General features: G+C 40.6%; 1 protein-coding gene across 1 annotated transcript in view; it reads left to right on the top strand.

The window, feature by feature from the left end:
• The window catches only part of SORCS3 (sortilin related VPS10 domain containing receptor 3), a 466,176-nt gene that overhangs the window by 287,394 nt on the left and 166,536 nt on the right, over positions 1-12,246 (top strand). Inside the window, exon 7 of the mRNA XM_055561093.1 lies at positions 704-768. Within this exon, the coding sequence (XP_055417068.1) occupies positions 704-768 (65 nt within the window). The remainder of the gene's footprint in view (positions 1-703; positions 769-12,246) is intronic.

Consider the following 12,246-nt stretch of genomic DNA (forward strand, 5'->3'; position numbering starts at 1 on the left):
TGACTTTCTGGGTCCTACTCTCGCCTGGCTATCTTATGCAAGACTGGGCTCTATATGTGGAAGGTTGGAGGCCCACAGGAATTAGATTGTAAAGATTTCTCAGCCTTCCTTTTTCTGGCTGTTGGCCTTAGAATTCTAAGGTTCCCCATTCCTACCACCAGAATTGTGTCCTTGTCAGACCAGATATTGAATATTTATTACCAAATATTTATTGTTTACAAGGTAGAGGTAAGGGAAGGCAGATAGGTCCAAACTCAGGAGGGCAGGAGTGTCTGGAAGCAAACAGCCAGAAGGGAGGTTTAACCACTTTCCCCAGGGAGAAGAAAGTGGTATGGACTATGGCACCTCAGGTGGAAAGGAAGTCATAGAAATAGTCAGGTGCGACATGGCAGAGAGTCAGTGACAGAAGTTTAGACCAGCTTTACTATGGGGCACATTATTCTGTGCTCTTTTTGTTTCTATGTTTTTGAGAGTTAGTGACTCCCTGGCAGAGCTCCAGGACACCTGAGTTGTAACCATTACACGTGGCAGCTGCCAGAGGCCACCACTCTGCAGGGCCTGGGAGTCATCGTATTCTGTGGATCCTCAGTATAAGACAGGCCTCCTTTAGAAAGCAGCTTTCTGAGTAACAACCCCAAATGCCTCCCCACATTGTTGTCAGCTGTCCTTGTCACTGAGCTTCTGACTCTCCTTTCCTCCCCAGGTCAGTGGCCGGACTGGATAAGGAGGCAGACCTGGTGCACATGGAGGTGCGGACAGCGGACGGATGTGAGTGCTGTGGCCGCAGGCGGGGCGGGGAAATCTGCCCGCGGGCCTCTCTCCTCCACCCCCACCAATTTGCATTTTAATGACTTGGGAAGATGAAAAGCCCTGCGCTCCCTTACCGCCATATCCATCTTGATTTCCTAGAGTGGGGGAGAGGCCTTCAGTCCCCAGGGAGACGTTTCATTGAAATAAACTCTCAGGAATGAATTTTCTGGGGATGGGAGTTAATGAGATGAATTTTGAGGCTCCTGTTAGTAATTTCCTGGCATCTTCAGTGTAATTCGAATAGGAATGTCCATAGCTCATCGTGGTATTTTGCATTCACGTGGTGAATTGCAGGGATTGCAAGCTTTAGAAAAACTAAACCTTTACATAGTCAAGATTACGAAAAAAATGTAACTAGAAAAATTATTTGCAAACTATTTGTTCATCCGTTCAGCAAATATTTAGGAATGGCCTACTGTGTGCCAGGCAAATTTCTCAGCCCTGGAAATACCGTGCTGAGCAAGACCTCTATTGTCCCTGCAAATTAGCAATGGAATCCAGGATTTCACTCCTTAGTCCATCATGCACCTATATGTATCTTAAACAGAATTTGACTGATAAAGTATCATTTTGTACCAGCTTAAGACTAAACTGAAATTGAAAGTATCCATAGGGGCCTTTCCTGTCCAATAAAAAAAAGATCAACTTAAAATGTATTAAATATGTGAATATATATGATATACATGAAATATGTAAAATATATGAAAACTAATTAGCATATTCTAGCTCATAAATAGACCTAAATAATCCATGAAAATAACAGTGATCTAGCAGTGCAGCAGATCAAAGTGCCATACTGTGAGTTGAGGTCCTGGATTCTGCTACCCATTAGCTATGAGACCGAGACCCCCTAACCACTCTGTTCTCCAGCTCCCTATTATCTGGGGACACTCATCCTTGCCCTGCTCACCTCAGGGTTATGGGTTGAATGTACAAACATAAGGAGATTGTGTTTGGCCTGTATGCTGACATTAGGATATCATTCAGGATACATTAAGTAAAGAAGCTGCGTAAGCTGTGTCCTTGAGAAATCTACCGCTTTTGAGGCCAAACACAGATGTATGATAAAAACATGCACTTTGGGGAATATATTTTATTTGCTTTGCTTTTATTTTTAAAAGAGTTAGAAGGCAATTGGCATGTTACTCTATGCCTGTCAGTCTACTGAGTTCCTTCCTTCCTGCCTTTGTTCCTTTTTCTTTTTTGATTCTTGAGTAAATGTACCTCTGAAGCATCCAAGGATAAGGGATGACCCACACTCTTTGTACATTTTTTTTTTTTTAACAGAAAAGCTATTTAAGATTTAGGGAGATAATGCCACATATCCAAATTCAGTGATCATAAGTGTGGTGAAACCTGAATTCTAAATTACTCTTACTGGTGAGGAGAAAAAAAAACAAAAAACAAAACAAAACTGGAACACTGGAGGAAGGATGAGATGGAGGGGTTTGAAGGGGTGTAGTAGAGGAGCCAGAGGGGAGAAGACAGCAGCTCTCAGAAAATGAACCACAGGCCAGTTTTCAGGACAAAGCCGGCCCTGGCCTTGATTGCATGTCAACCTTTTTAAGCCATATATGTGGTCTGTGGTATCTGCCTGTGTGACCTTCTACCTGATACAGGAATCCCTTCACCAACAACCCCTTATAGTGTGTCCTCAGGTTCCATGAGCTCAGGCTTAACACATATCCTTTTCTGTTGCTGGACAAATTACAAAGTTTCTGTCCCTTTTAAAAAAAGTAATTTCTTACATTAAGCTTAAACTTATTTTCTGAAAGTTCAAGAATTCTGGTCCACATTAGAATAAGGCCTATAGTGCAGGATTGCTGTGGAATTTTATAAGATTAAAAATGCAAAACACATAGAAAAGTTCCTGGCCTCTTGTCAAAAACTGAAAAAAGCAGAGTCGACTTAAAAAATAGTCAAAACCTAAAGTTGAGAGTTATATTTTATTTGGTGGGAATTTTTAGGACATCACGCCTGGGAGACAGCATCTCAAGTAACCCTCAGAGAGCTGATCTGAGGAGGTGGGGGAAGTAGTCAGGTTATATAGAATTCTGCAACAAAGGGAAGGTAGTCTGAACATCAAAAGTATTTTGTGAATTAAAGAAAAGCCAGATATCCCAAATTAAAGAATACAGCACTTTTCTTCATATGGGAAGATGCAAGAGTCTGGGCTCACTGAAATCATTCCTTTCATATCTGGGGTCATTCTGTGCTTTTCACATCCTGAGTTCCTCAGTGCTCACCATAGGGAGTGGCTGCAGCCTGGTGCCTGCCAGATCACAGGTATTCTCCTCCATCCTAAGTGCTCTTAGGGCTCAGGAATTCACATTTGGAGGGCCGGAATTGCTGATGATGTGAAATCATTGTTATAGCAGGAAACACTCCATTTCTCAGCAGACAGAAATATAAATAGGAATAAATGTCATGTGCCACACTTATGTTAAAGTATGGTATATATTAATTCTGTGTGATTTTTTAGGTTTTATAAAATCAATTTTTCAACAGTTCAAAGAATCTTCTTTCAACCTAGTGAATTGGCTCTAAGCTCTAACCCCCCCTTTATTTAGAAAGTGCACAGAAGACTGAGCTGAACTGGGGATGTTTTATTTTGCATACAGTAATGAAATGCATGATTTCTTTCTTCTTTGGTGTGTGGTGAATGCTTTCTTACACACTCACGCATAAACTTACATCTCTATCTTTTTGATCATTGCAACATGGCACAAAATATATTTTATTTCCTTCCCCCTCACCCTGATGTGGTAGTTTAAACTTGAATTTGACTTAAACTTGAATTTCAGCAAATTCACATGGCTAGCCTAGTGAAAGAATAAAAGCATGAACACAAAACTCTCAACACACTACAAATGAAAGAGAACTTCTAATAAACTATGAAATATCCAATGCTAACATCATATTTAATAATGAGATGTTGAATGCTTCCCTCATAAGTGTATGAATAAGGCAGGGATGTTTACTATTAACTCCTTTTTTCAACATTATGCTGAAAGTCCAGTCAGTGCATGAAAAGTAGGAAAATGAAATGTAATTCATATAGATTACAAAGGAAAAACTGAACTGTTTTATTCTCATTGACATGATTCTCTTTATAGAATATCACAAGGAATCTGGGGGGGGGCAAAGCTTCTAGAACAAATATGTAAAGCAGGGTTATAGGATACAAAACATTCAGTGGAGAGAGGATAATAATTTTTAATGAATGGCTTTGGAAAAATTGGGCAACCATATGGAAAAACAAACCTTTACCTGTGATTTACAACTTATACAAAATCTAATTTAAAATGGATCGTATTTCTAAATGTAGAATATAAAATTATAAAGCTTTTGGAATAAAATAGAGGAGAAAATCTTTTTGACCTTAGATTGACACCAAGAGAAAAATTGATAAAGTAAAAGATTGATAAATTAGGACTTCATCAAAATTTTTAAAAAATGTTCTTCAGGAGATGCATTTAAGACAGTGGGAGAAACTATTTGTAGGTCGTATAACTAACAGAGGGCTTATACCCAGAACACATAAAGAACTTTTAAACATAGGAGTAAGAAACAACCCATTAAAAAATAAGAAAAAGTTGAACAGAACATTTACCAAGGAAAATATAAAGGTGACAAATAAACACAAATATTTGTGTTTGTATATTAAATAGTACTAGATCCCTTGAGTCCTTTTGTAATTCATATATTTAAAAGAACAATAATGTCTCTAAGAATCTTAAATCAGGTGAAATAGTGGATCTTAGATAATTATATTTTTTAAATTCCTCAGACTTTCTTTCATTATACCACTTCTATTGGCATATTGAAAAGTCTGCTCATTAATCAGCCTGTTTCAGACCCTTAACCCTATGTTATACATTTGCCAATTGCTGTTTTGAAAATTATAGTCAAAGGGATCTTGAGCAGTAAATTCTATTTCTCTTCATCTTCTTTCATCTCAGTTCACATGGCCCTTTTGCTCAACAGGTAGCATTCATGACCATCCTCTGGTGAGCAGTTTTCATTGCAGATTCCTGGGTTCCCCCAGAGGTTTTGCTTTAAGGGGTCTGATACAGGACTTGGGAGTCTCCATATTATGAAGCACACACTCCCAACGTGATTTTCATCCAGGTGCCTATTCAGGAACACTGCTGTGTGGATCCTGTACCTTGCACGGTACTGAAGTCACAGCCCAGGGGCAGTTGTCCTCAATAAGCCTGGAGAAGGAGCCTTGGTACTGGGGTTGGGAATTACACTGCTCTGTAGCACTTGCAGAGCAACACGGCTGAAGTGACTGAGCACAGCACAGCGTCTCCACTTGTGTGTCCATTGGACAGCACTGCCCTGGAATGAAGGGACTGCAGGTGTGGCATCAGGGCTTGTGTCTCTTCAGTGCCATGGTGTGGCACTGACAATCCTGTTCTAAACTTGGCTCCCACACTCCTGAACAAATCCAACATGAATAGGCCCCATTTCTTCTTTGGCTGTAAGAATCTCCACTCTTCCCAGTCCTGGTCCTCCTCTTTGGCAGTCAGATTTCCAGATTAAACTAAAACCATTGAGTTCTCTCTTGCCTTGGCACAGTTTAACAGGGCAAAGCCAACCCAATTTGGTTAATAACAGTGTAAAGCCTGTTTCTGCTGCAAGACTAAAGATTCAAATGGCTTTTTCTCCCATTCTCTTCTGGAAATCATCTCTCTCTGGAATGTCGTCAATGTCCCTTGTGAATATTCCTGTTCATGTTCTTCTCTTTCTTTCTCCTTTACGCACTTACTCAGTCACATACACATTCCCCATCCAAGAGACAACTGAGTATCAATAGAGTATTAATGTGGTACCCTAGGAGTTTAGGGCTTCCCTGGTGGCTCAGCTGATAAGGAATCTGCCTGCAATGCGGGAGAGCTGGGTTCGATCCCTGGGTTGGGAAGATCCCTGGAGGAGGGAAGGACTACCTACTCCAGTAATCTGGCCTAGAGAATTCCATGGACTGTATATTCCATGGGATTGCAAAGAGTTGGACACGACTGAGTGACTTTCACTAAGAGTTAAGTTGGGTCTGTTTGACCTTGGATGAGATTTCTAACCTTTCTGTGATCTTCCAGTGTTTCACATGTTGAAAACACAAATATAAGGGATATTTTTTGGTATCATTTTTTCATCAATTGTCTAACAAGGGTCTTATATGGAATAAAATTTACAATGAGCAGATTTCAATTCAGTGAACAAATGTGTAACCATTAAACCAACCCCAAAATGATGCTGACTGCTTTGTGAAGTAGTGAGTTTCTCTTCATGGAAAATTCTCAAGCATAAGCTATATGTGTGCCTTATAGGACTCTGAAATAAGTGCACCTGTACATGAGCTAAGGGTTTTGAAATGTCTAGACTTCACATTTCTAGAATCAAAGCCCATACCATGTGTAGTACCATTCCTTGTCTTGGGACCATTATCAATTCTTCATGAGTTACTGTACCTTCTGACTAAGCCAAGATTAAACCCACTACATCTTAACAGAGCATTCAGTCATTAGTAAGGCAAATAATTTTGCCTTAAAGAATCCGCCTGCAATGCGAGAGAGACTGGGTTTGATCCCTGGGTTGGGAAGATTCCCCTGGAGAAGGGAAAGGCTTCCCACTCCTGTATTCTGGCCTGGAGAATTCCATGGACTGTATAGTCCATGGGGTCGCAAAGAGTTGGACATGACTAAGTGACTTTCACTCTCACTTGATAAAGGATCTCAGAATTTAAAAAAAGAAAATAGTTGGACTCTATTTGAAGTTTTCAAATTGTATCACTTTCCAAAAAGCACCAAGATATGTAACAATTGGCCCAAGGTCACACATAGATAGTCGGTGACAGGGAAAGAACCAGAATGTGGATTCTGGTCTGATTCTCAGCCTGGTTTTCCTTTCACAGTTTAAATACACAATGGTTAGGATTACTGGTTCTGGTGTCCAATCGCCTGGGCAAATCCCAGCTCTGTCACCTTCTAGAGCCATGGAATTCAGATACATTTACTTAATTGTTGCTTAAGTTCCCTCATCTATGAAAAGGAATCATAATAATTGTAACTTCTTATCTGGGTTGCAATAATTCCTGCATGGCTCTTAATGTTCTTGTAATAATCAGTTTAACACATATATTTTTTATTGGACCAGACAACAGAGTGAAGGCTCAAAAATGTTACTTATTATCATCATCATTGTTACCACCTAGTCATCATATCACAGTGAGTGTATTTAGTGGGTGGAGCAGAAAGAGCCTAGAATGGAGCATTAGGAATCCTAAGGCATTCAGAATTGCTATGATTTCTAAATGTCTATAACTCTGTGAGATTACCCTCATGCCATAGGAAGGAAAAAACACTAGAATTTTCCTGTGGGTACAAAAAAGTTTCACCAAAACTCTAAATCCATAAGCACAATAGAAAGGAATGGTAGCTATCTTCTCTTTTCTTGCTGTTTTGTGGTACCTACCTTGTCTTGGGTGCTGTATTGGACACTTTTTCGATAATGTCAGTCTCTGCTGTTTTGCACTATGCCTACAAATAGGTTAGCCCCACTCCCCAGGCGAGAAAAGGGAGGCTTTTGGAAGCTAAATATTTTTTCAGAGTTTCCTGGAATCTGCTCCATTTCACTTATTTGCATTTGAGAGTTAATACTGTTATTTAAAATAAATAGCTCCTGAATATTTCTCTAAGAAAAGACCTGAAGAGCAGAATTTGCTTTTTGTTCACAATTTTAATTCACTTTTTAAAATTTTGACAATATGTGTATACCCAAAGGGATGGAAGTTGAGAGAATCATGGAAAGTTGTTTTTTTTTTTTTTTTTTTCTTTCCTCTCTGAGATGGCAGGAGGCATGACATTTAGGATAGCTTGAATATTTAATACTTTTAAAAGCAAAACATACTCGTAAATCTGAATGTAACAAAAATGTAATGTAATTCAGTTCAGCTTAACTTGCATTTCAGTTCAGTTCAGTCATGTCTAACTCTTTGCAACCTTGTGTACTGCAGCACACCAGGCCTTCCTGTCCATTACCAACTCCTGGAGCTTACACAAACTCATGTCTGTTGAGTCGGTGATACCATCCAACCATCTCATCCTCTGTTGTCCCCTTCTCCTCCTGCCCTCAATCTTTCCCAGCATCAGGGTCTTTTCCAATGAGTTAGTTCTTTGCATCAGGTGGCCAAAGTATTGGACTTTAAGCTTCAGCATCAGTCCTTCCAATGAACACTTAGGACTGATCTCCTTTAGGATTGACTGGTTGGATCTCCTTGCAGTCCAAGGGACTCTCAAGAGTCTTCTCCAACACCACGGTTCAAAAGCATCAATTCTTCGGTGCTCAAACTTTCTTTATAGTCCAACTCTCACATCCATACGTGACTACTGGAAAAACCATAGCTTTGACTAGACAGACCTTTTTTGGCAAAGTAATGTGTCTGCTTTTAAATATGCTGTCTAGGTTGGTCATAACTTTCCTTCCAAGGAGCAAGCATCTTTTAATTTCATGGCTGCAGTCACTATCTGCAATGATTTTGAAGCCCCCAAAAATAAAGTCTGTCACTGTTTCCACTGTTTCCCTATTTGCCATGAAGTGATGGGACCAGATGCCATGATCTTAGTTTTCTGAATGTTGAGCTTTAAGCCAACTTTTTCACTCTCTGCTTTCACTTTCATCAAGAGGCTTTTTAGTTCCCCTTCACTTTCTGGCACAAGTTGTGGTGTCATCTGCATATCTGAGGTTATTAATATTTCTACTGACAATCTTGATTCCAGCTTGTGCTTCATCCAGCCCAGCATTTCTCATAATGTACTCTGCATATAAGTTAAATAAGCAGAGTGACAATATACAGCCTTGATGTACTCCTTTCCCTATTTGGAACCAGTCTGTTGTTCCATGTCCAGTTCTAACTCTTGCTTCCTGATCTGCATGAAGTTTTCTCAAGAGGTAGATCAGGTGGTCTGGTATTCCCATCTCTTTCAGAATTTTCCGGAGTTTGTTGTGGTCCACACAGTCAAAGGCTTTGGCTTAGTCAATAAAGCAGAAATAGATGTTTTTTCCTGGAATTATCTTGCTTTTTCAATGTTCCAGTGGATGTTGGTAATTTGATCTGTGGTTCCTCTGCCTTTTCTAAATCCAGCTTGAACATCTGGAAGTTCACGGTTCATGTACTGCGGAAGCCTGGCTTGGAGAATTTTTAGCATTACTTTACTAGCGTGTGATATGAGTGCACTTGTGTGGTAGTTTGAGCATTCTTTGGCATTTTGCATTTACTGAAGCTTTATAAAGTCAGTGCTAGGGGAGAAGCAAAGATGACAAGACTTTAATCCAGGCTTCTAAGGAGGTGATCCTTTTGGAAAGGTTTGACACAGGAAAAATGCTGGACTTCACTGTGAAACTCATTGATATAGATGGATGAGAAGCTTGCCTTACAAAACTGGTGGAGATTCAGCCTATTGGGAAAACTAAGGATGCTGGGGTATCTTCTTCATACTCTTTCAGAATTCCTAAGTTCTCTGATTAGCCTCTCTGCAGCACAGATCCCAAGGCATGTTCACTTGAGTAAATATCCTGTCTCTGTCACTGGTCTGGGATTCCTCTGAGGGCAAGACTCAGACATATTCTCAGGTTTCTGGAACCTCAGGAAGTGTCTGATGCATGCAGCTTCTCTATACACCTTGACCAAATACAAAAGAAATGAATCAGTGAATCTAAAGTCACCCTTTCTCACCAAATGAGACCCTTGGCCTGCCATCTGCTAGATGGGGAGGAATGAGGCTGGCACAGTGGTGTGATGGTACCACCTTATAGCTAGTCAATAAAGTTATGAAGCAGATCTCTATTCACAGGGCAAGGAACAAAGCCTTTGACTTTGAGTTTTTGTAAGTTGAGGAGTGACTGTACCAAATCTTAGAAATAGTTTATAAGGGCATTTGATATTTAGAAATACACTAGTCATGAAGATTATGTTGCTCTCAACCATTTGGGAAATCCCTCTCAGGTTTTACCACAAGAGTAACCAAATGATAATTTCATTCAGTCTAGTCTTTCTGGTTTTAAGTTCAAAAATAAGGATTTATCAATGTCCACCAATTTTTGTGTAATTATATAATACCTTCCAAGGGCTTTCCCTACCTAAACATCCACATACAGTTTTTACTCTCTTTCTTAAAAATTCCCTTCTCTCACAGAACACTTCTCCATCCAGGCTAAACACAAGCAATCTCTCCTTCTTCAATTAGTCCTCCTTGGTTATTCCAGCTCAGGCATGCTTTTTCTTGTCTGAACACCTATAGCATTTAGAGAAAATGAACAGTGATGTCCATCCACAGTATGACTTTACTAGTAGGATTTGTGCTATCATGGTCTTTTGATTCTCCACAATAAAGCACAACATTACTTGCTATTAATTGAATGTATGAAGGATACTGATGTTAAATCCCCTTCTTTCTCTCTTCATAATACAAAAAGAACTAAATTTTTTTGATTTTTTAAAATGTATTCAACTACATACTAAGCATGCTGCTGCGGTTGCTGCTGCTGTTGCTGTTGCTAAGTCGCTTCAGTCGTGTCCGACTCTGTGCAACCCCATTGACGGCAGCCCACCAGGCTCCACCGTCTCTGGGATTCTCCAGGCAAGAACACTGGAGTGGGTTGCCATTTCCTTCTTCAATGCATGAAAGTGAAAAGTGAAAATTAAGTTGCTCAGTTGTGTCCAACTCTTCACAACCCCATGGACTGCAGTCTACCAGGCTCCTCCGTCCATGGGATTTTCCAGGCAAGAGTACTGGAGTGGGATGCCATCGCCTTCTCCGACATACTAAGCGTATTTCATCAATTCAGTTCAGTTCAGTCGCTCAGTCGTGTCTGACTCTTTGCGACCCCATGAATCGCAGCATGCCAGGCCTCCCTGTCCATCACCAACATACCTAATCTTATTTAATCCTGATGACAGTCCTGAGAGACAAATACTAGCTTGTTTGCACTTTACAGATGAAACGTGGTACTACTGCTTAACCACGGATAATCAGCAAGTAGCAAGTTCAGGATTTGAATTTCTCACTTTTCCTTATAGCATGTTAAAAAGCAGAGACATTACTTTGCCAACAAAGGTCCATCTAGTCAAAGCTATAGTTTTCCCCCAGTAGTCATGTTTGGATGTGAGAGTTGGACCATAAAGAAGGCTGAATGCCAAAGAACTGATGCTTTTGAACTGTGGTGTTGGAGAAGACTCTTGAGAGTCCCTTGCACTGCACTGAGATCAAACTCATCAGTACTATAGGAAATCAGTCCTGAATATTCATTGGGAGGACTGATGCTGATGCTGAAACTCCAATACTTTAGCCACCTAACTCAAAGAGCTGACTCATTAGAAAAGACCCTGATGCTTGGAAAGATTGAAGGCAGAAGAAGGGAACAGTGAAATGGTTGGATGGCATCACTGACTCAATGGACATGAGTTCGAGCAAGCTCCCAGAGTTGGTAAAGGACAGGGAAGCCTGGTGTGCTGCAGTCCATGTGGTTGCAAAGTGTCAGACGTGACTGAGCAACATAACAACTTTCTACCTTCAGAGGCCTTTGTTTTACACCACAATATCCTTGAGAGATCTGGACCTCTTCCTTTTTATCGGGCATCTTGTGTTATTAAAACATACAGAAGTGCCACAGGCATGGGACTTCCCTGGTGTTCAGTGGTTAAGAATCTTCCTGCCAATGCAGGGGACAGGAGTTCGATCCCTGGTCCAGGAAGATTCCACATGCCACTGGGCATCTAAGTCTTCTACTGAGCCTGTGCTCTCGAGCTGGAGAGCCACAACTACTGAAGCCTGCACACCCTAGAGCCCGTGCTCTACAATAAGAGAAGCCACTGCAGTAAGAAGTCCTCACACCACAACTAGAGAAAGCCTGCATGTAGAAATGAGGACCAGTCCAGCCAAAAAGAAAATAAATGAATAATTTTTTAAAAAAGTGTCATAGTCATTAGAAGCCTATTTGGGGATCTCAAGTTATATGATAAATATCTGCTTTCAGTTTCATCATAGAATCTTTATTCAGCCTCATTTGGAGATAATGTCCCAAGTCCAAATTTAAGACCTTTGGCAAATCAGAGGCTTGAGCCAAGTGGTGACTCCTGCTCACCTATGACCCCCACAGTGTGCTGTGACCTTCGGTCGTTTTCACCTGGTAGCCTGGCCCGCCTGACTCCTTCCTCTCCCCAGGCCCCCCACTTTGGGTTCTCCCCAGACAGTGGGTGCAGAGGCACTTATTATTGTGTCTCTTTGTTTTGGAAAATAAAAGTATTGAGACTTCTCAAATATGAGTCTGACCAGAAACTACAAGGCCCCTGACTTTTAAAATTCATTTTAGTGCTGCTTTCCTGTTGAATTGGACCTTTTGTTCCATGCTGGGCAGTGGCAAGCAGGGTGGGAG

The sequence above is a fragment of the Bubalus kerabau genome, chromosome 22, assembly GCF_029407905.1.
Source record: "Bubalus kerabau isolate K-KA32 ecotype Philippines breed swamp buffalo chromosome 22, PCC_UOA_SB_1v2, whole genome shotgun sequence".
NCBI lineage: Eukaryota > Metazoa > Chordata > Mammalia > Artiodactyla > Bovidae > Bubalus > Bubalus kerabau.